Genomic DNA, 25,540 nt, shown 5'->3' with positions numbered 1-25,540 from the left:
GAAATCCTTGCTGCATTTCATGGCCAGGGCAGCACTTCATAGCTGGAAAAGGATGGTGTGGACTTGCTGCAGAGGCCCTAGAGATGGCCATCCTGTGTTCCTGCTCTCCTTCTCATCCGGTTTCTATACTCTAACCCCCAACAAAAATGTGACAGGTTGTAAGATCTACATTCTGAACCTGCCTTTCAGGGGCTAAGTGTGTTGTGTGTTGCACAGCTCTAGCGGTAGCATAGCCTTGATCATCAGGGTGGAGGTGTCTATTGACTATGGTATGTCGCAGCAGATGGCAGTGAAGTGTCTTGAGGAAGAGGTGTTTTTATCATTTAAAGGTTACGGGGTGTAATAATAAAGACTGCAATTCACAGACCTTGAGCCTAGCAGGCCAGTGCCAAGGGCAGAACTGTAGGCCTCCCACAGCACAGTCCCACAGAGGAAGGGGGCTGGTTAGTAAGGGGGAAAGAATGATAGAAGACCACAGTAAATGTAAACAGCCATATTTTCAACATAATTTACTACAGGTCTCTGAAGTGTATATAAAATGTTTTAGTGCAACATCTTACAAATAGTTTTCCTTTAAAAAACAGAAACAAATCAACAGCTCTCTACATCATGCATGGGTAGTTTTCTTACCCCATCGTTTTTTTTTTCTTCAATAATTAACGCAGAGAAACCATTGTTTGAAAATATGAAAACTTGCTACAGAAACACCCGGTGAAAGAGGGTGTTGTCATATTCATGTCCTAGAATGCGCCTAGCACAGTGTAGTTTTTCATAAATGCAACATTGTAGACATAGATGAATCGAGAGTATTCAGCAGTTTTCCTCCGTCTCAGAAGACTAAAGCTCCAGTAGACAATGCGCAATGAGGTCTCACAGCCACTGGAGGGCACCATTACCATCCATCTGACATCGCATTTCCACAGAAATGGCCAAAGAAAGAAGGTCCTGGGGTTTTTCATAGAAAGCTCGAAAAGTTCAACCTTTGATGCTATCCCCCAGCCCAATACAAAATACACAGAAAAAGCAATTATTAAAATACTGGCTTCGGTTTCTTTTCCTTTCAAATTTCCTGCAATTGCTTTACACATTTAATTGCGTGCAGCACCTACTTTGCTATCGCTGTGAACAGATTCAAACTGAAATCTTAGTTATACATCCTAGTCCCAGCCAGCCCTCTGGCATCCTCCCATTTAGACAGAGGAAACGCCAGTCATCTTCCCTCATTGACTCAGCCTGTAAAGTAGGAGTCAGCAAATTCCCACTGAAAGCCCACATCCCTGAAATAAAGAAATGGGGCAAAAGACCTTCTTTCTTCATGACTGAGTCGCTCCTGTACCTCAAATGTGTTGATGCAGCATAATAAATGAGAATCAGCATGTCAGGCAACAGCAGGATTAAGGTGGTGGTGCCTGCACACTGTCTCACAGGAGGGTACTGGTGTATTTGGGGGAGAAAAGGCAGGTCTGTGTGTCTGTCAGAAAATGACTGAGCAATCGCTGCCGTGCTCCCCTCAGCTGGGAATCAGCAAAGCATCTGCCGAGCAGCCTGGGCCACCTGCACACCTGCAGACCCTTGAAGGATCAGCACAGACATTGGCCTGGGGAATCCCACGGCCTCCCCTGCAGTCTGCTCGTTCTCAGAACAGGGCTTCACTGGAATCTCTTATCAGACTTAGTTCCAGAATCCCTGACGACTTTTTCCAAATTGTGACCCCCCTCTTGGGACTCAGGATGCAAGTTCCCAGAGTAAGGGAGATGGCATGCTTGGCCAGAAAAATATGGGAAAGCAAGGGTATAAGAACATCTTCATAAAGTGAGCAAAAGGAAATATTTGCAACTGATGATGCCCCCAGAGGGACAAGCATCTGGCCCAACAGGGTAAAAGAACAGGGTGACACCAGCCACCATGGGGCTCAAGGGGCGTTAAAATAAAAAGCCACCATAACAATGAACCAAACAACCTAGAACCACAAGAGAGATCAAGAAAGGGAAGGGAAAAATCCCACAGACAAGGCCTTGTGATCACAGTCTGCTGAGACTAGGCAAACAGAAAGGATGACAAAGGGCTGCGTCTGGACTGCCCCCAGGCTGATATTCTTATGGCAGTGAGAGGCAGAGAGAGAAAAATGAATAAAGAAGACATCACTATCATTAAGGAAAACCTAATTGGAAGGAAGAAGAAAAACCTAGTCTTCACACCTCCAGGGAGGTAGATATTTCTCTGCACTCTCCAACACCAGGCCCTGGAAGGCCCCCTCCCACCCCTCACTGTCCCACCAAACTTAGTGTCGGCCAGCCCCGTGCCCTCCGTCAGGTGTCTGCTGTGGCTGCTTCGGCCCTGTGCTCAGCTCAGGGGCCCCCTTCCAAGTTCACTGGACACTTTAAGAGTTTGGCAAAGCACCTGAAGACAAAGGCCCACCTGCTGACAGTTATCAGTTAGAGACCACCCTGGCAGCTCAGAGCAAGCCAACAGCCAGCCTGCCTTTCTCCCTTCTCTAGTCACTGGCTTTGACAAATCTGCAGGTCAGTAGCTGCTCAAAGCAGCCTTTGCCCACTTGAATTTGGAAAGTGTGTGCCGTTTGGGGCTTCTGACCCATTCTCCAAGACAGTTTTCTTATTTTTTGGCAAGGATGGGATGAAACCTTTTTTGTCTCCCTGACAGATAGGCCGGGCACCATCTACTTCTAATGGGGTTATGCAGGGTGTCTCTTGTACATACACAGTTCTTTGAAGCAAAATTCAATGCTTCCGTCTTGACTACAAAGTGGTTCCAATAACTCCAGCTGAGGGAAAAGACAACATACAAATTTTGCCCACACTACACACAATTCTTAAGTCTTGTTAAGAAAGTAAAAAATGTCTGGGTATATTTTGATCCATGGGTGGCATTTTCAAATGTGCAAAACCAAAAAGTCTTGGAAGAGATTCCTTGTCACTAGAAAGTTCGTCCTTCCTTTTGCTGTCAGTTGTACGTAAGAGAAATTCATCCACATTAAGGAATCCAAAAAGGGTAAACCAAAGGGATCTAAAAAGAGTACATTACAAAGAAGAAGCAGCCCTGTAACATCTATCTGAGAATACTAGATAAATCTGTGAGTAGATGTGGCACCTGGAGCTACTCACTACGTTACTAAAAACAGAAACAAGAAATCTATGACGGCAGGATCACGACATTTGCGCGCAAATAGCTAACCAACCAAGACTGCCACCGAGAGGCAGTCTGTCTCTGTGACTGACTAGGAACTTGGAACACTTTTCAAGTCTGACAACTTTCCACACACGCACCCCAGAGTTTGGGTGCTGTCAACTGTCCGATCACAGAGCAAGGGAGAGCCTCAGCTCCTCCGTGGCCGACATCCGCTGGGGCATCACCCGCTTAGTCTATGGCCCCTGGGTGGATACTGAGAACAGGGGGCTCCAGGCAAGTCGGGGAGTAGTTGAGGTGTGGCTCTTTGATCCACAGCAGAGGCACCCCGTTCTTCCCATCGGAGTTCTTGCTGGAGTTCCGGCTCTTGAAACGCACCAGCAGGATGGTGATGATAAGAATGCCAAAGATGGGGAAAGGGTAGAAGAAGACGAAGTAGAAGAGTGCATCATTGGAGCAGATGATGGACTGGAGGGTGGGACCTGAAAAGGATTGTGAGAGAGACAAGACAATGAGGGCTGAGAACCTGGACTGCTCACATTTCCTTTTGAAGACCTCGCCTGACCCATGGAAGCTCCTCGGTGACACTCCCAAACCACCTTGTCTTTCCCCTGCTATCACTAATGGTGGAAGACAACCCTTATATTCTTTTTCTCATGACACCTCTCCTAATTTACGGCTGTACATTCCAACAAAGCAATGCTTCTATTTTCCACTGAGAGCCATTATTGCTGCTTGGAAAGCCACATAATGAAACATAATTTATTGATTGTGAACTCAACTGCATCTAGGATGGTGAAGAAGCCACTCTGGTTTAGTCGGAGCCTCCTGCATGGTTGGATTTTACATGCCCCTTTGCACTTAGTTCTGCTACAAACTTCCTTCTCTGGGATTATGACACAATCCCTTCCTGCCAGCTTCTGAGAGCAGTTTTACCAGAAATGACACTTACCTGATTAATGTTATCAATTAAATGTCATTATGGACCACTTACAAACGTCCACAGTGTGTCCGTGGCCACAAAGAACACAGTATTAGTTACAGCTGGATATGGAAGAGAATAAACCAGGTGCCCCAAGACAGGTTGAGAGCTGCTCTATAAGTCATTAGACCTTGGCAGGAGCCTCGCCTCTGGGAGTGCCTGTTTTCTCTGTAAAATAAGGCTGCTGGGTGACCTCTGTGCTCGATGAAGCTTAATTATTACGGACATCCACAATGGACAGGTACAATGTTGCCTAGACTGCTTTGTTTTCGCTTTGAGGCAGTGGGTTATTCAGTGGACCACAGGGTGGTCTATGTATGATGCAGCCTGCTTTCCCGTCCACTGAATAGCTGCTGCTCATCAGTATTATTAAGAACATTTAATCTGCCACTTATTCAATTTCCAAAGTGTATGAAACTGCTAATAGTCAACCATTGTTGACCTGCAAAACTGCAATTTCATATGGTTCTGTCTAACACAATGTGAACACGGGGTGATCAAGCCAAAAAAATAGTGACCCAAACTTAAAAAACTCCAATCAAGATTATGTGGCAAAGTGTTTTGACTAAAAAGAAGTTGAAAATCCCAGCAATGTTTTTTCTTTCTGCATTCTAGGCTAACTTTACTATAACACCATTTTTAGTCTAATGTAGTCCACGTTTTGATGGCAAGCCAACCAAGAGTGCATTGTTACAACAAATAATTCAGGCCAGCATTACTTCCCCCAGTCTCTGTTCATAATGGAAATCCCTCAGGATCATGGAAACTGCATTCTGGGTGGCTGCAAATCCCCTCTCAGCTCTCCTCTAACATCACAGCCCTTCCAGGCTGGTCCTCCCAACCATACAAGATCCACCTCAACCTCCAAGGCACCCTCCAAAATAACAATGACCCAGAAACTGGACAAAAAGAAATAATCACCGTGAGGTAGTCAGCCTTCATTTTTTCCCCTTTCCCTTGTGAGTCTGAAACACTTGCTAATTCGCTGAAGACTAGTTCCAATATTCTAAAAAATAACAAAGTAACACCTAACAATATACTAGTATAAGGAAGTGTTACTAAAATTGAATCTGGTAGACGTTTATTATAAAGATTATATGGTATATTATCACTTTAATTTCTATCCCTGTTTTTGCATGGGTAATCAAGGGTCAATTATATGAATTAGTATATCCAATCCTACCATATCTCAAATCCTACTAACAAATGCCCATGACAGTTAAGAAAACTGTTAATAAAATTAGCTGGGTGTGGTGGCAGGCACCTGTAGTCCCAGCTGCTCAGGAGGCTGAGGCAGGAGAATGGTGTGAAAGCTTGCGGTGAGCAGAGATTGTGCCACTGCACTCCAGCCTGGGCAACAGAGTGAGACTCCATCTCAAAAAAAAAAAAAAAAAAAACCTGTTTATTAACCCATAATCAAGCTCACATTTATCTTCCAGACACAACTGGAACCAACAGTGACATCCTTCTTCTGTACTTGAGAAACTCACTTGTATCTAGAACATGGATGCCGATGGGGGCCGACTCCTCTTCTGTCAACCGGTACCATTCCTTCTGAGGGCTGGGCAGCCACTCCTCCACGCGGCAGGAGTAGTTGCCCGTATCTCGAGGGCTTGCCTGCAGCACTGTGAGCCGGTAGAGCACTGGGGAGAGCCTCTGGAAGCGAAGCCTGCCCTCCCAGGGACTGCCCTCTGGGCCAAAGACAGCATCTGGGCCCACGCTCAGCAGGGCCATCCGCTCTGTTGGGTCATCGTCGTCATCCTCCTCCTCCTCCTCCTCCTCCTCCTCCCCCCTTTCCTCTTCCTGTTCTTCCAGGCCAGGGCTGCTCCTTTTCCCCCCAGCTTTAGTCCTCAGGGAATACCAGGCCACAGCGAAGCGGGAGTCCTGGCTGGAGCGGGACACGATGCTACAGTCCAGCTGGAAAGCTGCCTTCTCAGAGACCGTGGCATTGGGGACCACCGTGTCCACTTGCAGGGAAGCATCTGGGGAAGGACAAGGGACAAAGAAGAGAGAAGGGGTTGTTTAAATTTATTTGCTCAAAATAAACTAAATGTCCATCATTAAACACATGATAGTAACATCCATACTATGGGATACTATGCACCTATTGAAAAGGTATAGGCAGTGCTGCAGGTGGAAGTTGATCCAAAAAAATTGTTAGAGTACAGAACAATGTTACTGTCCATGTCACTGTATGCAGAAAACATATTTTATTTTGACATACATATCTGTTTATATCTGCACAAAATATCTGAGGAAGAATTCATAAGAAGCTGGTAACGTGGTTCCTTGCGGGAATCCTAGGAGGAAGGGATGTTTACTTTCACTGTAACCCCTTGTAGTGGCTGAAGAGTGTCCCTCCAAAATGCATGTCCACCTGGAACCTCAGAATGTGATTATTTGGAAATAGCATCTTTGCAGATGTAATTAGCTCAGAGGAGGTCTTACTGGATTAGGGTGGGCCCTAAATCCAGTGGCTGGTGCTATGAACTGAACTGGTCCTCCTCCAAATTAATATGCTGACTTCCTAACCCACGATGTGACTACATTTGAAGGTAGGACTTTTAGGAGCTAATTTAAGTTAAATGAGATCATAAGGCTGACTGAGACCCCAATCCAGTAAGATTGGTGGCTTATAAGAAGAGAGAAGGTCTCTCTCCAGGTGCAGGCACCGAGGAAAGACTATTCAAGGACACAGCAAGAAGGCGTCATCTGCAGGTCAGAAGAGCTCTTACCAGAACTTAGCCATGCTGGTGCCCTGACCTCAGACTTCCAGCCTCTAGGACTGTGAGAAAATGCATTTCTGTTGTTTAAGCCACTCGGTCTATAGTATTTTGTTATGGTAGCTGAGCAGACGAAGATAACTACTGTTCTTATGAGCACAGGAGGGGACACAGTGAGAAAGTGGCCATATAATGATGGAGGCCCAAATAGGAGTGAACCAGGGAATGCCTGTGGCCATAAGGAACTGGCAAAAGCCAGGAAGCATTCTTCCCTAGAGTCTTCACGGGGAGCACAGCTATGATGACATCCTGATTTTGGACTTCTGGCCTGCAGAACTGCAAGAGAATACATTTCTTTTGTTTTAAACAATCAAGTTTATACTAATTTGTTATGGTAGCCCTGGGAAGTTAAAACACCCATGCAGTAACTTAAATTTAAATTGTGTGCATGTAGCTTATTGCCTAAAACACAGTGAACCCAAGGAGATCAATCTCTCTCCAAGGATTAAAGCCAAATAACAGACGATAAGGTTGAAAGGGTCCTTCCCTGTGAGCACAGATGTCTCAGGAGGATGTACGCAAAGTGTCCTCCCCACTTAGGCGGGAGACACAGAGTACACAGAGAGGGACCCCAAGCAGGTGAGTCACATCTCACAGATGCCAAAAGACTCGAATCTGTTTTGCTTTTTTTTTTTTCTGGCTCACTGTGGTATGTTCTAAACAAATAATTCACTCCCTAACTCCTAAAAGGCCTCCCTTTGGCTCTGTTTATGAAATGTTCGTGAAAGGTGCCAATGTAATGTAAACCAAAGTAGAGATACCAAATCAGATCCTACTTGGATGAAGACCAAATAGGAGCACTTTCCAAGTATGGTCCTGGGCTTTCAACCAATAGGCTTAGTGTCGCTCACAGGTGAACACAAAGCTGGGCTTTCCATTACTCTTGTGGGGGCTCTGCCAAGCCCCTCTGCACCCGCCTGGAATCTCAGTGTGCACTGCTGGCACAGGAGGGCTCAGTAACCAGCTACAGGTGGCAGGCCCAGCTATCTCAGGGACAAGAACATGCTTGAGAACAGAAAATGGCCGGGTGGGGACTATTCAATCAGTTCACAGGTAACTCAAACTCACTCAACTCCTCAGTTCTAACTCCCAGGCCATTGGAGAGCCCTACTACAGACCAAGGGGAGACCCCACACCCCCCACCCCGTGCTTTTCTCCTCCAGAGTCTAAACATAGTATCCTCAGGCTCCTGGTGACTGGCTAAGGTATCAAGGGACGTGGCCCTGGACAATGTGCAATGGAACTTATCATGGCCAGGGGCAAGATGGCTAGAGACCATCAGGCATTTAGCGCGAAACGCCTCCTCCCTCTTCACTCTCCTTTTGCTTTCTTCTCTTTTAACCAGTTAACATTTTCCTTGGCCCCTTCAAATGCCTTGCCTGCATAAATGACTCAATACAAGTTTTTTGAAAGAAATTAATTTCCACCTTCCCACAATCTCTCTTCCCTTAACATGTTTCTCTACCAATTTGGTTCCCTGCATCTGCCCCCGTCTAGAATATGCCAACCCTATTCCCTGTTTGGACTTTAATACTCTCTTCTTTTCCAAGTATAAGCCACAGAAAGATGCCGACTTCTGCCACTGCTGTCTGTGTGATGCTAACAGCTCCCCTGGCTCTCACTGTGACCGCCGATTCCTGGCCTGTGTGTGATGATTGTGGTTTTCTCCCTTCCCCAGTTGTGTGTGCCAAACACAACTACTAATCGACTCATCTGCAATCTTAGTGAGGGTGGGAGCCCTTCCTTCCATGTATTTCAGATTATAGTGAATGTCAACCCTCAGCAGCCGAAGGTGATTATTTTCCTAACAATACTTTTAGAGCTACATTATTTCAAGTCTTCCATGTGTTTAACATATCCCTCCAAAAAAAAAATCTTTGAAGTACATCTGCACAATGAACGTTACGAAACCAGTAAAAATGGTGGCTATGAAATGCTTTCACAGACATGGAAAAATGCTCAAAAAGAAAGTTGAGTGGGAAAAAAGATCACATAAAACAGTAAGATCCTGACTTTGCTTACAGACAGAGGAAATATGAAGACATGAGGCAAAGATCAAAAAATATACACCAAATTATTAATAGTAGATATTTGTAGGCCGTGAGATTATGGCTAACTTTTCTTTTCAAAATTATACTTTTCTGTTTTCCATTGTTTTGTAATTAGTACAATCAACCTATGCAATCAGGACAGATGGACAAATGGACGGGAAGGCAGAGGCTGATCCAGGCTTGCTCACAGGGTTGAACAGGAGGCAGACACAAGGCTAACGGTTCAGGTCCACGTTGGAAGCACACAGTGTGGCAGGAGGGAAGCCTGGGTTGTCACTCCGCCTTCACCTGCTAGCTGGGTGGTGATTCGCTCCAAGCTTTGGTTCCTCATGAGTAAACCTTACCACTCAGGGTTATTGTGAAGACTGAACATAAGTCTCCTAACTATGGCTGGGATGTAGACAGATGTAAACATCTGTCTCCTCCCACTCCATCTGGGGGCCTCAGTGGTGACTTGCAGCATGGGTGGGAGTTGAGGCAGGGGCACTCAGCTGCCATTCTCTCAATTTCACCTTTGGGAAAAGACATGCAGCCATTTCTAGGCAAGGTAAAAAGCAAAACATATATATAAATAAATAAAAGCTCATGGAAAAATAGGAGCTAACTCAAAGTGGAGGTGATTTCCCCTGCAGCTTAGGCAAGACACAGGCGAGTGAGATACTGCCCATTTCCTGTAACCAAGGCTGCAGCGCTTCCCTGAAGCATGTTCCATGACGTAAGGGACACCACCCTGGAGATCCAATGTTCCACCAACAAAATGAGCTGCTCTACTCAGACATAAAGACGTGATGAAAACTTCCAGTAGTGCCCCAGGCCACAAATGTGAATGTCAGGATGCTCAGAAAACAAACAAGATACTGATGGGGTCACAAATTCACTTCTGCTCCAGGTCCTTACAGGAACCATCGACTTTTCATTCTAATATGAATGGATGATGCTGTGATGTTGCAAAGGACATGGGAATCCTACACACCGTAGCTTTAATTATGTGTTTAAATGTGCAACAACAATTATATCTAGTAATTATATGCATTTAGATATTTAGAAACAGCAATAAAGGCAAGAAAAACAAAAGGCCACACAGAATAGTTATTAGTACTAATAAAATTATTGGGACCAGGCGCGGTAGCTCACACCTGTAATCCCAGCACTTTCAAAAGCTGAGGCCGGGGCGGTGGGAGGACAGTCACGAGGTCAGGAGATCAAGACCAGCTTGGCCAACATGGTGAAACCCCGTCTCTACTAAAAATACAAAAATTAGCTGGGTGTGGAGGCATGTGCCTGTAGTCCCAGCTACTCGGGAGGCTGAGGCAGGAGAATCACTTGAATCTGGGAGGCGGAGGTTGCAGTGAGCCGAGATAGCGTCACTGCACTCTGCACTCCAGCCTGGGCGAGAGAGTGAGACTCCATTTAAAAAAAAAAAAATTATTGGAAGTCAAAGAGTGAAGGCTGCACACAATTCATTATTTTCTATTTAAAGCATGTAAATCGATTATTTTCCACTGAAAATCCACAAGCCAAATTTTCTTTACAACATGGTTACTGTTTCAAGATTTTTGTCATATCCACCATTTGTTCAAGTCTGGAAAAAGGAAATATTCTATGACCTGGAAAAACGAATGGCCAGATTTTATTCTAATTAATAAATCAAATCACCTTATGCCAAAGCCGGATGTGCAATTTTCCATTCACAAGAAAACAAATTCAGGCAATTTTGAATATAAATGCATACACATGTAGACACTCATATATTTAACTGCAAATAATTTATTAATAAACTAATTTTATCCAGTGCATAAAATAGTTTACTTAAATGGGAAACACCAGAGGGAGTGGAAGCTTGGGGACATGGACTCTCACCTGGTCGCATGACTGTCAGAGCTGTCTGCCCAGCGGTGTCCTCTGCCCGCTTATACCACATGCCACTGGGGCTGGGCAGCCACTCCTCCACGTGGCAGCTGTAAGTGCCGCTGTCCTGCACAGCCACGTTCTGGATAAAGAGCCGGTACACGCCGGGGGAAGGACTCTCCAAATGCAGCCGCCCCTTCAGATTGTTCTTGGCTGCCTGCTCTCCGTAGTGGAAGGTGGCGTCACGGCTCAAGCGGGCCACAGTCTCCCGCTCAGGGTGGTTGGGCTTCCATACGAACCATTCCACCACGAGCTGGGAGGTTATGCTGGTACGGTTGAGAACCACACACTCCAGCTGCACCTGCCGGGTCTCCAGAACCGACAGGTTCCCCTGGGCTTGGCTGAGCCTCAGGCGGCTGTCTGGAACAGTAAGGAAAGAGACATCAGTGACAAGAGAACAACAAGCAATTCGTATGCACCCTTTCCCAGGGTACGTGAATGGGTGCCTTCCAAATACAGAAGGACGGCAGCACACACTCCATCAGGAGAAACGTTTCTCAGATGTGGCTCCCTGAACATTCTGAGTTCCTTGATCATGTGTTAGAATGCCTGGGTTTCAAGGAGTTCAATGTTACAATAACAGCTGTCCCAAAGTCATAGCCCTCATCAGTTCTGATGCTCACAGGAGGATTAGTGCAAGCTGTAGAGACTGCACATCCAAATGACAACGGACCACAAAGCATATGGCTGGCCGAGGCAGGTGGCTGGGAAGGGCCAGGGAAGGGGATGGTGAGAAACCTCTGAAAAGCAAGAGTAAACTTTTAAAACTGACCATATGATGGCTAGAAAATGATGAGCTGCCAACCACAAAAGAACTTCAGGGGAAACCCAGTTTAATCTGTTCATGTGTTAGCCCTAAGAATTATAGTCCTCAATTTCCTTACAAAAACCCACACAGGTTCCCTCTTAGGTTGGGAATGGAACTAGTATGACATCAGTAAAGAAAAGACTGCCGGGCAAGGTGGCTCACGCCTGTAATCCCAGCATTTTGGGAGGCCGAGGTGGGTGGATCACTTGAGGCCAGGAGTTTGAGACCAGCCTGGCCAACACGGTGAAACCCCATCTCTACTAAAAATACAAAAATTAGCCGGGTGTGGTGGTATATGCCTGTAATCCCAGCTACTCTGGAGGTGAAGGTTGCAGTGAGCTAAGATCGTGCCACTGCACTCCAACCTGGGCAATAGAGTGAGACTCTGTCTCAAAAAAATGAAAAAAAAAGAAAAAGAAAAGATTGTTACTGGTGGAACTGGGTGCTTTGAAAACTCAGCCAAGCAGAGTCTCCTCCAGTAGAAAAATGTCTTGAATGACAGCATGCCCCGATGGCATGCTTGTAATTTCACAGGGGCCCAAATAAGTCTATCAGGACCAGAGATATCTAGAAGCTGTGACACTATGAATGCACAGTAGCACCTCAGGAATGAGACTTCTGAGTGACATCAGAGGAGGGGAGGATGGGCACTTTCATTCCTTACTTTCTCCACACTTCAATACTGCCTGGATGTTTTACAACATTCATGATTACTTCTGGAATTAAAAAGTCAGAAAATATAAAACAACAAAATATATTTTAAATAACCAGTCTCCCTTTCTCCCTCACCATCCAAAAAATAAAAGAAGATATTGACTCTGGTTGTCTCAGGGTTGAAAGGTTATTTTTTTGTTGAGTTTTGTTTTGTTTGGGGCAGTTGTGTGTGTGTGTGTGTGTGTGTGTGTGTGTGTGTGTGTGTGTGTGTGTGTATGTATTTTCCAAAAGCTCTGTAAGTGTAGGCTTTCTCAGCAGGGAAAAGAAAAAAACTAGAAGCAGAGAAAAAAGAAAGAAAACGACACAAATCAAAACTGTCAACTGAAACGGGGAAAGCTGTTTTACTCGGTGTCCTCTGAGTTCCATGTTTACAGTGTTAAAGTTCACTGTAACCGAGACTTCACTAAATGTGTTGAGGGGGATCCTTCTAGTCCTTCCGCACTATCCCACTTAGCTTGACTGTAGTCTCAGAGAGGGAACTCTCCTCAATAAATTTAGGATCCTCCAAGAATCTCTTGGTTCCAGTACAAATGAGGAAAGGAAAAAATGATGATGACTAGAGCGGAAATGCAGAGTGGTGGGGGTGCTCATGTTCTTTCAGTAGAGAAAATAATCAGAACTGAAAACAGATCAAAAATAGGAACCAAAAGAACACTGGTGGGCCTAATGACAACCTTCCATTTTCAAAAGCCCCAGGGACTGGCCTGAAGTCAGGACATAGGTCACCGAAAATGCCAACGGGAATCACTTCAGACCAGAGCTTCCTGTTTAACGCACCAGCAGAGGTTAGCAGAAAATGCCACTGTGAGGTCAGTGAGAATCTCTGGAAATATCATATCCTCAGGCAAAGGAGGGGAACAGACCCACTGCATTCAGCAGGGGACAGGCCACATCTGGAGTCTGGTATCGAGTTCCACTGGCTCACTGAACAGACCTCCTTAGGAGACAAGTAATAGTGAAGAAAACCAAGTCCCTAGGCTTACTCAGGAGGCTTCAATTCTAGTAGAAGAGATAGAACACAAATGTGTATATATATACATTCCAGTAAAAAAATAATAAAACATAGTAACCGATAAATCAATTATAAGTAAATACTTCATAATTACTTATATATGAATAAGTAAATTAACAGAATGTCAGGTGGTGATATGTGTTGTGAAAGGGCCAGGGAAAGGAAATCTAGAGTGACAAGGGGGCTACATTTAAGTTAAAATGAGCTAGGAATCCCCCTTCACAGAAGAGCAAGACAAATGAATATCTATGGCCAACATGTTCCAGGCTAAGAGAACAGTAAGTACAAAGGCCTTAAGGTGTTCAAGGAAAGCAACCATTTATTCCTTATTCAACCAATATTTACTAAAAGTACCATGCCAGTGGCTGAAGATATAAGATAGAGCCCTGTCCTCAACATGCTTACAGTGTAGTATAGAAGAAATGCAAACCATTATTAGACTCTGTATTTTAGAAGGGACCCCTATTGGTATAGGAGAAATCAGGGTAGGCTTCTTGGAGGTGGTGCTGGATGAAGTCTTAGGGATGAGGTGAAGACAAGGGAGAAGCAGCAGGAGAAACACATTCCAGACAATGAGGGCAGCACAAGCAAAGGCATGGAGATGAGACGCTGAGTGGTAACACAGCACCTCCCATGGCCCATCAGGAAGGATAGGCAGCGACAACAACAAATTGTAGGGATGTGAGAATGAGGGATGGAGAGGCCCTTAAGGCTCCACTATGTGAGAAGAAGTTGAAAGAACTAGAGATCTTTAACAGAGAAGGGGAGATGGAGAGGGGCCTACACTTCATGTATTTGAAAGGAAATGACCCAGACCTCTCTTCGGTTGTTCCAGAGGCAGATCTAAAATGGGAAATTACAGGACGGTGAACTTTTTAACAATCAGAGCTGCCCGAGAGTGGAACTGAGGCTTGCGGAGGGAGTAACTCTCCCTCTCTGGAAGCATTCTGGCAGAGGCTTAGTGCCACCTGTGAGGCAGAGGAATACGGGCTACACCACGGGGTCAAAGGGCCAGAGGAGGAATGATTCAGTTTGGAGATAGGAAGGGCTTGTCTGGGCTGGGCTGGGAGCTAACGAAGAAGGGGGATACAGATGCATAAAACCAGAAAATGCCTTCTAGGTAGGAACTCTGGGTGTGAAGCTGGTGCCAGCCCAAGATTCAGGGTGCAAACTGCAAACCCAGAAGGAGATTCAGGAGCTGCCATGAACCCTGCCTTGCCACATTTTGCTAACCACAGCCGCCCTGCTCCTTGGTGAAGATGGTGTTCACAGAAGCAGAGTCAAGGATGTTTCCATGAGTCTGCCATCAGCATCAGAACCCACTGCAGGTAAAATGGATGGGGCTGCAGTGTGCTAGGGCGATGGTCTGTGTACCTGCACCCACACCCAGCATGCACCTTGCAGACAGTCTCTCCACACCAGCCCCATAGAGCCCCACCCACCCCCAGGCAGTCTCTGCACTAAACCCACTGGCCCAGGACAGCCGTGCCATGCGGCCTTACCTGGCTGTTTCACAGTGACTTCTGTGCGCCCAGAAACCTCCTCTGCCAGCTTGTACCAGGCGTAGTTGGGGCTCAGCAGCCACTCCTCCACGTGGCAGTAGTAGCTGCCGCTGTCGCTGACCTCGGCTCTCTGGACCGTGAGGCTGAACAGACCCCCCGACACATGCCTCTCAAACTGGAGCCTGGCTCTCAGGCCCTCCTCCTCGGCGTAAGTCCCGTATTCGAAGGCGGAGTTGTGGGTGGTCTTCAGGATGAGCTTGCCGTCCGCATCCGAGGGCTTGTGGACGTACCAGAGCACCGCAAAGTGGGAGTTCTGGCTGGTCTGAGACTTGACTGAGCAGTTCAACTGAATGGGCCTGTTTTCCACCAGGGTGAGGGTCCTCTTCGATTTGCTCACCTGCAGCTTTGTCACTGCAAAGGAAAGAGGAACAGAGGAATCGCCACACACTCCCAGAAACATGGCCCATCCACCTCCAGGCCGGGTTTCCTCCAGCACAGTTCCTGGGGGATTTAACACCTACTGGCTTCAGTGTGCGGAAGGCAGCACGGAGCCTAGGCCACCCCTAAACATCCTTCCCCGTCTCCTCCTTGCCATACCCCTGGTTTAGGCCTTCACCATCTCTCCCCTCTCCGCTGCCTGCACAGCCCACCATCACAGGGCCTCCTGGGGTGATCCCGCTGAAATACAAATCTAGCTATATCAGGTCTCTGCTTGAAAAGTTTAATGGCTCCGAACTACCTAAGGGCTAGAGAGAAACAATTCCTTTTCACAGCACAAAGTCCCTTCAGGATCTGGCCTTCACCCAAGTGTCCTGACTCATCTCTCACGACTCACCCTCAAGCACCCTCCACAGGCACACGCACCTGGTGCAGTTTCCCCTGAGCGCTGGCCTTTGCCTTGCTGTCCTCTCTGCCTGTCTCCTTCTGCCACCTCCCACCCTGACCCTTCTCTCCACTTATCCCTCACTCCCGTCCCCCTGGGCTCGATACCCTTCCTCAGCACCCTCTATATATCTCTGGGCTGTGTGTCCTCATATCTCTCTCCCATATCCTAGATGGTGAGCTCCCCCAGGGCAGGGATCAGGCTCTTTCCACTCAATCAGCCAGTATTTACAGAGGCCCACTCGGTTTCCCACAGGATGCTAAGTGCTGGGGATGCCCTGAAGAGTAAGCCGGAGTCCCAGCCCTCATGGGGTGGACTGCCTAGTGGACATTCTCATCGATGCAGCCCCAGAGCCTAGCACAGCGCCTGGTCCAGGAAAGCGTTCAATCAGTGCTTGCTGAAATAGGTGAATGAGTGGGTGAGCGAATGAGAGCGCATTGGAGAAACACAGCAACAGGTAAATAGAGGATGCTGGGGGGGAGGGGGCTTCCTCTGCAGGAGTGAGAGAGAAGGCCAAGAAGACAGCAAACCATGGGACAAGGCAAAGCCAACTGTAGTCCTCCCTCCTCCTCACTGTCTCACTCCAAAAACAGACAAGAGGGCAGCCTGTGGAGCGCCTCCCCAGCAGCTAGTGGCAAGAAGCCAAGGTGTAATGAAATCCATCTTAGGAAGGTGATTTGAGATCTTACCCACCCCCTTCGGCTCTGCATTCCCCCACCCACCCTCTCCCGCTACTAAAAATGAAAAAAAAAAAAAAAAAAAAATTCTAAGTTCCTCTTAGGGAACTAATAGTACAAGCATTGTTCCACCTCCACCACTCTCTTCACACTGTTTTTCGGCCACAGGGACCAAACCACTTCCCAGCTGAGAAAGAAAGCAGGGGCAGGGTGCAGATTCCACCCAGGTACAGCAACCTGGGCCTCCTCCAGCTGAACTTGTGTGGAGGGCAGGGGCAGGGGAGGGATGCCTGGCCAGGCTCCAGCACTTTGCTGGTCAGACTCTGTTTCTTTAGTCCAGCTCAACCCAGGGAACTGCATCTAGACCCAGGACCCAGCCCACTGGTCATGACCCTGGCCTGCCAGCTTGCTTAAGCTTGGCTTGGCAGCACCAAGGGTTGAGTCCCATGCATCACGAAATCAAAACTTGTGAAAGCCACAGACTGCCACTTGGTCTCCCTATAACACACAGACAAATGTTCTGAATGGATGGAAGGATTTAGCAAGCCAAGGTGTGGCAGAGTCCAATTCCCAATGCCATGACTGAGCAGCACTGAGGAGCATCTCCCAGCGGTGAATCAGACATTCTCTCCAGGAAGACCTGTTGAATTCACAAACCCACAGACCTTCTCACACCATCAAGAACACACCAGGCACCATTTAGAGAGAAATCCTGTGTGCCACAGCCCCACCCTCCCGGGTTCATCTTTTTTGTTAGCAAGTCCAATCTTCTGCCTTCTCCTTCTTCAAACACAGGAAGTCCTCTAGGGCACATTAGGAATCCAGGACAGGGTTTACCATTAAGCTCCCAAGCTCTGGAAACTAGATTCCCATTCGCTTGCCAGTCGACTTTTCAGATTGGATTCATATAATACTTGAAACAACCGGCTCCCTTTTCATTCCTTTCCAACCCAATTCACCGCATGCAAATGATATCTATATCAGTGCAAATGACACCACCTGAATTATCTGGTTCTTCGCCAAAAAAACTGGGTTGTTCAGCAATGGAGTAGAAAGAGCTTTAAAATGTATTATTAATTGGGGCCAGATTATTTTTGCAACTGTTACTAAGGAAACCTCAATTGCTATAGTAACTGCATATGTTAAACTGGAATCCTATGACGAAACTTCTATTCAGTCACATGGTCTGAGAACAAGAATCCAAGGAAGAGAAATGTTTCAAAGCATTTCCATTTTTTTTTTCTTCCCATGTCAAAATATTGTGAAGTGTTGAGAAGCTTGAAAGAGAGGCATTTTTAAAATTTGGTGCATGTCTGACAGGTGGGCAAGGGGTCAGCTCCTGTTCTATGCTCTGGATTTCCTCCCACATCTCCAGGGCAGGTAGGACCTTTCCTGAGGCACGGGGGAGACTGGAATCTCCATATACAATTAAGGAGCCCTCCCATGTCCTGCCACAGCCCTGCCCTGGGCGGTGTACAGCTTGAGTGCACCACCTTCCTCCGCAGCGCTAGGAGAGCCCTGCCCGCTCAGAGACCACAGGTGTTTTCATCTTCAAAATAAGAACAATATGTCTCTATCTCCATTAGGAGTTTTGTGCAGACTAAAAGCAATTGTCTGTAAAAGGAGTTTAGCACAGAACCTGGTATACAACAAACACCCAGTGAATTTTAGCTATTCTCATTCCTTTTTGTTTTCTGTGCCTTGTCCCAAGTTCAAAGTTCAACACTTAGATTGGGAGTTGTCAAGCGTAAGTGGCAATCTTCCTGTTCAAAGTGCTGTTCTTGGATCAGCAGCACTGGGAGCTTGTTAGAAATGCAGACTCTCAGGCCCCACCCCAGACCCAGTAAATCAGAATGTGCACTTTAACAAGATCCCCAGGTGATTCACACATAGCTTCAAACCTGAGAAACCCTGGACTTGGCCGTGTGAGTGAATGGACTTTGAGAGGCCATAAATACAGACGTGAAAGAAAAGACTAAGGCTTGGTTAACCCCCAACAGCGAATTGGCAGGAGGAAGAAAGAATCCAGCAAGAGACAGGAAGAGAGAGCCGCTCCAGCTCACGCCAGCAGCCGCGTTCACAGCAGCCCCCAGGGGCCGGGCGCTGCTTAAGGGAATGGCCCTTTCTTTCTGCAACTGGAGAGTTTCCTTCCCAGGCTTCTGATTAAAACTTGAAAGATCTGTGTTTTGCATCGTAGCAGAGGCTGTTGTGTTTGTTACAAGCCAGGATAGGGTGGTTTCAAGGTGAGACATCAGGAAGAGGGAAGAACTCCGTAGCGGAGACCAGCAGCAGCTTTCTCAGCCAGCCTACCCTCCCTTCGGATTCCACTCTGTGCGTGCTCTTCTCACTCAAAACTCATTTATGTCTTCAATAAAGGATTCCCTTACGCTCCACTATAGCTCTGTTACTGCTGCCTTACAACGAAGGTAATTTTTCAACAGTCTTCTCTTACAAAATTCTAAGCATATTCAGGGCAGGGACTCTGACCCAATCATTGTTAAACTAATCAATGAATGGTTGAATAAATGTGGTTACTTTTTTCAAAGGAGAGGCAATTCTGATTTTGATAGAAGAGAGAACATTTCGAAAGGTATGTGGCCTCTGAGCTAGGCCCTGTGAAACAAGCAGAGAAGGAGAGTGAAAGGGCACATCAGAGAGAGAGCACAAGTGAGGAAAGAGGACAATTACCCTGTGCAGTCTATTCGGGGAGAAGCACGTGCTCAGGTGCAGTGGATGAGGTTAGAAAGGTAAGCTTCGGCCACACTGCAAGGGGCCTGGAGCTTGTACTTCATCCTGACCACCTGTGGCCCTCAGGGTGCACGCCATGGATCTGCAGATCAGCATCACCTGGGAATCTGCCAGCCCCTGCTAAGTCAGAAAAACTGCAGGTGAGGCTCAGCAACCTGCAGTCTTATGAGTCCTCCAGTCCATTCTGATGCACACTCAAGTTTGAGAAGCCACAGCCGTGCTGCTGAGGTGGTTGCCGGTAAGTCTGAAGAGAGCGGTTTCTGTGCAGTGGTGTGGAGGAAGACACTGCTCTTTATGAAAGAAGACAGTAATGCCAGAGATAGAGGCGGCCAGTGGCTGTGGCAGGAGAGATGTTTCAAGTGGAGGGAAGCAAGTCAGACGAGAGACAAGGAGAGAATGCAGGGTGAGCTGCCTGGGAAGCCAGTGGCATAGCTGCCTGCCAGTCAAACTGTTACTACCCCTGAGTCCCTCTGTCCTTAACACCCCTTGGCTCTCTGCTCTCTCCACATGACCATTCCCTATTTGGGCCCCAGTGATCTCTTTCTCATACTCTTATAATTGGCCTGCATCCCTCCCTCTCAGCCTAACCACAGTCAGGGGATTTTCCTAAATGGCAAGCAGGGCATGCTACTGCCCACGGCTGCCCACCCCACAGCCCGTGACAGCAGTTCTCAATAAAGCAGCTAATCGCAAGCAGGTCTCTGGTTGCCATATTGATTTGGGGAGGGGTATATATTCAATGGAATAAAGCCATTGAAGATGTAAAATCCTATCTGGGACAACTCCATGCAACAAAACTCTGCCTCGTGTCCTGTGTGACTTTCGAATGACATTCATATGGGCAAAACTTATGCCTCTGAGTCTAGAACCTACTTTCATTTTACTATCATCACAATACTTTTATTTTGCATAGTTTTAATATGTGCCAGGTCAGTCAAGAGAAGATTTTCCTTTGTTTTGTTCAGAATTGTAGCAAGACTTACTCAGGACTTCAGAAACCCTGTCGGGATGGCAGTCCTGCTCAGGGTGCCAAGTCTGATACAGTGACTGTCAGTGTGCATTTAGAGGCAGCATTGACTGTGACTGTGCCCCCTAGCATAGCTGTCCTGAGCATTTACACATTGAAACACATTATTTTACTATGAACTACTTTTTTAAAGAAACTTTCTTTATCCCACAACTAGGAGAGTATAGCAAATTTTAAAGATGATACGATTAGGAATGTTATATTGTATATTAATTTCATTTCTGGGTAAAGGGAATATAAATTATTACAAAAATGGAGTATATGATCTGAGTACGAGCTAAAGTCCTATTTCTGAGTTTAGGATATTCTTATTTATTTAGCAAATTTTCATCTGGTCCTATGTGCTCAGCACTATTCTAGCACTTTATAAATAACTATTTGGTCCTCACCAATCCTATGAAATAAATATTATTCCCAATTTTATAAAGACGCTTGCCCACAGTCACACAGCTGGCTCAGTGGTAGAGCTGGAATTCAAACCCAGGCCGTCTGGTCTGTCCTTGCTTTTAGCTATTACATATGCCCACCCTCACCCCATGCTCCCGTGTACAAAATGGACTTCTTGATCCCTGCCAGCTTGCCTAGGGGTGAACCCCTCCTAGACCCCATGCTTTAGTCATCTCAAAATAAGCATGTGCTCCCACCCTCTGTGACTGTCTGTATTCACACTCTTCTCTGAGCCCGAAATGCTGTACTCCTCCTTCCCAACCTACTGCCCTCACCCCTACCCGACTCCCTCCTCACACCTCCGGCCCCTACCCCTGCCCTGTGCTGGCTCTGCCTCCACACCTGTAATGCTTTTCTGCTCTCCTCTGTCCGTAGGCCTGCTGCCTCCCACAGAGCCCGCAAGACAGGAACATGACACACCCATCTCTGCAGCCTCACCAGCATGGCAACCTGGCACTTAGTAGGTGCTCAAACATGCATGCAGAGAGACAGGGAGGGAGGGGCAAGGGGAAAGTGGCAAGAGTCTGCAGGTGGAAAGAGCTAATGAAGGTAACCCAGATGCGCCCTACCCTGCCTTACCTGTCTGCAGGCAGGGCAGTGACCCTGGCTCATTGATGCCAAAAACAAGTGCCCCGGTGTTACTATGACAACAGGCCTGAGGCATCGGGGAGGGGCTGGGCACTCCTCTTAGGGCTCTTGCACTCATGCCCATTCTATCTTGGCACAGACAACAGGTAGAAGCCACCTGGGATGGAAGAAGGAGAACCCCAGACTCCCCTGAAAGAAGGTAGAGGCCAGTCCTCTGAGGGATGGGACAGCCAGTCACCCACCAGAATGCAACAAGGAGAGCCAGTGTTCACATGCTCTGGACTCAGGGAAGTCAAAGAAAAGCCCTCTGCTATCCCAATCTGCCAGGTCAGCAATAAGAAATAGAAGAAAACCGATTTGGCAACATCCAGAGAGTATTAAATATTCATCCTGACTGCCCATCAGTAAAATCCCAGCAGAATACACCCTCTGACAAGTCGGCTTTCCACCACCGGAGGCTGTCCTCCTGGAAGCTTGTTTATGGCTTTGTCAATTTTAATGTACAATATTTAATAGCCAAACCAAGATATTGTCGTAAACAGTTGGAAAATGAGTGCTGACATTTCCCTTACTGCTTCTGTATTTAGGGATGTGTAATTGGTGGGTGTTTTGAGCTAAAGAAAATCAGAAGGAAGCAAGGCAATTATGCTTCACAATTAAAAGAGAAAAGAACTGATTAAGAGCTAACAATCAAATATGTGAACTGGCTGAAAGTCTTGCCTAAGCGCCCCTGGAGGGGTCACGCTACGTGATCAATGGGGATCAGACTAAGCTAGAACAACGGCAACGTGAGAGTGACAGCATTCCTTGAAGATTCTGTTGGGGATGTGCATTTGCAACAGGAAGCACGCACAGGGAATGGTCAAATAACACATCCACAACAAGTCAACTGTGCCATCCAACCAGAGATTCTGATGAATACTGATACGGGGGCAGGATTAGCAGGTGGCTCCAGCAGGGACGAGTCTGGGGCACAGACCACAAAGTAGATTGCTGCGATAAGTGATCTCACAGCAGTGGAAGGCTGATGGTAAATGGACCAGCGTGAGTCAACAGTCCCTGGATTCCTATTTCATTCCGACGGAATAAGAATATTCAACACGGCCGGGCGCGGTGGCTCAAGCCTGTAATCCCAGCACTTTGGGAGGCCGAGACGGGCGGATCACGAGGTCAGGAGTTCGAGACCATCCTGGCTAACACGGTGAAACCCCGTCTCTACTAAAAAATACAAAAAACTAGCCGGGCGAGGTGGCGGGCGCCTGTAGTCCCAGCTACTCGGGAGGCTGAGGCAGGAGAATGGCGGTGTGAACCCGGGAGGCGGAGCTTGCAGTGAGCTGAGATCCGGCCACTGCACTCCAGCCTGGGCGACAGAGCGAGACTCTGTCTCAAAAAAAAAAAAAAGAATATTCAACACAATACTCTTTAAAACAGGGGTAGCAGGGGACATTTCTATGGAAGACACCAGAGCAGGGCTAAGAATCTATGTTTTGAGGGGCAAGGTATGCAGGGAGAGCAAAGGAAGAGAGGACAGCGCTGGTTCTGAGCTCTAGTATCCCCAAGTCTTAGAGCCACCTTGTGGCAGAAGCTGGAAGAATCAGGAGTTAAAAGAGGCACAAGATAAAACTTTTACACCATCAGCAAACTGTCTTGAGGAACCTCCACGAGTGTCTTATGACCCCAACTTCCAAAAAAACAAATTTAAGGATTTGCTAAAGGGGATTAGGAAATCAGGGGTGGTTAACCAGAGAGAGGAAACATTAAATACAAGTATACGGTACCAAAGAGGATTCTTGAGAAGAAAAACACTTGTCCAGAACATACAATAATAAAATTAGGAACTTGGACTCTGGAGCCAGACTGCCTGTCTGGACTTGAATCCTGGCTCTGCCACTTACTATGGCACACTGGGCAATTTATGTAACTTCTGTGTCAGTGTCCTCATCCGTGAAGCTGGGTAAAACGGTCCCCCTCACAGCACTGCATGGATTAAGGAAGGAGGAACTAAGTTATTATGTGTAAAGCATTCACACTGGTTTACAAGAAATGCTCAGTGAATATTAGCTGCTACTGTTGTTACTACCAGTAACACTAGTGCCATAACTCCGCCACATCATCAATCTACAAGGAGAAAATTCTTCTGTGAAGGACACCATTAACTGAATGCAGAAAGAGTAATCTCTGATTACACAGCCTTTAAAAAGGTCAAAGTCTCCCTATCTCAATTACTTTTTAACAAGGCACACCTGGATTCAAATCCCAACTTCCCCCCCTACTCACTAGGTGTTTAATTTGAGCAAGTGAGAACCTCTCAGAGCCTCTGTTACTTCATTTGTAAAATGGGAAAGCAATATGTTCCTCCCAGGGTTGCAGTGAAGATTAAAGTGAGATAATATACACCAAGTGTCCAATAGTCCCCAGCACACAGTCAGCTCTCATGTATTTTTCCACTTCTATTTCCCCAAAATGAATGCACCAGCACCAAAGTTTATAGGAAAAAGAGTAAAAACTCATATGAAGCTCTCTGGAAAATATTAAGTACTAAACACATAAATATTTAACAGAGGAGAGACAGTAACACTTAAGGGGATGCACTCTCCTGGTGCCTCAGCCGCCCTCTGGGAGTCCTGCACGGCCTCAAGCACCCACCTTTGCTCTTCCTAGCCTCCAAAGGGCCATAAAAGTATATTACTGTGCACCTTTAAGTAAAGGCCTCATAACAGCCCAAGTACAGTGATACTCCTAAGTCCCCTCTGCCAACCACTGTTCATTCTCACTTTACAGTGAAAACACAACAGAAACCAACTCAAGACACCCGAAAGATGTCCTCAGAGCAGATCCAGGGACTCCCAACCCTCCAGCTACTTTATCTACCCAGGAGGCAATTATGGTATAAAGGAAAACGTTTGCTCTACAGAAGTCAGAGAGACCTGGGCTCCAATCTCAGTTCAAATCTGTTTTGCCACTTAACCAGCTGGCTTGCCTCCATCAAGATTCCCAACCACTTTAAGTCTTGGTTTCCTCATTAGCAAAATAGAGATACAAACACCTGTGTTATTAGGTTGTGGGATAAATTTAAAAAAAAAAACATGAGTAAAGCACTAGGCACAAACCTGGCATCCAAAAGGTACTTCATACATATTTTTTCCTGTGTGCCTTTAGTAACACCATAAATTAAATAATTAGAACCTTCAATGAATTAATTCTGGATTCTTCCCTTAGGCACTCCAGTCTTAGATACCAAGTAGTACCAGAAACAGGCAAATACGCGGGATGTATTCAAAAAGGCAATGTCAGACAAGGTCTTGGGGTCAGCATCTCCTCTACCTTCTACAGCTGCAGAACCATGTGACGGGCACTACTGCTCAGAAAACTGACCCTAAGAGCCAGAGGGGACCAAAAAAAAGGTGCAATTACAATCCTAATGTACCACTCAATCATGCAGGCAAGTGGGTACCTCGACATTTTCCACAACAAGGGTTCACATAAAATGGCGTCTCTGCTTAACCTTCCATTAACCTGAAAATCCACTTAAGCAAAACAGCCTCTTCCCCAAGCGTCCCCAAGTTTAGGCTCTCACTGGCCAAGGGAACAGTCTCATCATTTATACCACTCACTTGTTCCAAATCTGGTACAGAACAGAACTCCGTTATGGGGTTAGACGAGGTGAAGGAGAAACCCAAAGGTGACCATTATTTAACCTCACATTGCTGAAAACAACACTTGGCTACCTGAAGTAGTCTAGCAGACCAGGTCTGGCACTAACCGTGGCTGTCAGTGGGCAGAAAAATCCTTTTGGCAAGGCGTTCCAGCCATCTTTGCAAAGTCAAACCCTCACCCTTGCCTGCACAGGTGCCTGTTCTAGCCGAGGCATGGGCTGGGCAAGGGAAGGAACATAGGAGCCTACCGCCCGGGCTCCACCCTCCACCAGCTTCTAACCTGGCAGGAGACAAGGACAGACAGAGGAAAACCATAAGAGCTACAGGTACTTAACTCCTCCCACATGTCAGCAGAAGAGCCTGATGAAGGTGAGAGTGTTTGCAGAAATCCCCACTGACTAATGCTCCCCAAATTGATGCATCCTTATGATCTGCTTTTAGACAGACTCAGCCTCCATAGAGAAAGGAGCTCAAATTCAGGGCCCATACAACTGGACGGGGCCTGGGTGCAGGCAACATTGTGGGAGAAACTCAACCAGGGTTCAGATCCTGGCTCCACCATTCACTGGTTACATGACCTTAGGCTAGTCACTTAAATCTTTCCTGGGAT

The 25,540-nt window shown here is 46.8% G+C and overlaps 1 protein-coding gene across 5 annotated transcripts in view; it reads right to left on the bottom strand.

Moving 5' to 3' along the window:
• Nucleotides 1-494: 494 nt before the first annotated feature.
• Nucleotides 495-25,540, bottom strand: part of LOC105479117 (immunoglobulin superfamily member 3) — a 93,812-nt gene continuing 68,766 nt past the window's right edge. For all 5 annotated transcript variants that reach the window (XM_011736932.3, XM_011736935.3, XM_011736930.3 and 2 more), the window contains 4 exons: nucleotides 14,905-15,315; nucleotides 10,821-11,228; nucleotides 5,617-6,108; nucleotides 495-3,626 (listed from right to left, as the gene is read on the bottom strand). In XM_011736932.3, the coding sequence (XP_011735234.2) occupies nucleotides 3,376-3,626; nucleotides 5,617-6,108; nucleotides 10,821-11,228; nucleotides 14,905-15,315 (1,562 nt within the window). In that variant the 3' untranslated portion in view covers nucleotides 495-3,375. The remainder of the gene's footprint in view (nucleotides 3,627-5,616; nucleotides 6,109-10,820; nucleotides 11,229-14,904; nucleotides 15,316-25,540) is intronic.

Source organism: Macaca nemestrina, chromosome 1 (assembly GCF_043159975.1).
Source record: "Macaca nemestrina isolate mMacNem1 chromosome 1, mMacNem.hap1, whole genome shotgun sequence".
Lineage (NCBI taxonomy): Eukaryota > Metazoa > Chordata > Mammalia > Primates > Cercopithecidae > Macaca > Macaca nemestrina.
Note: the sequence above shows the minus strand (reverse complement) of the source record. Positions and strands in the feature narration are given on the sequence as shown.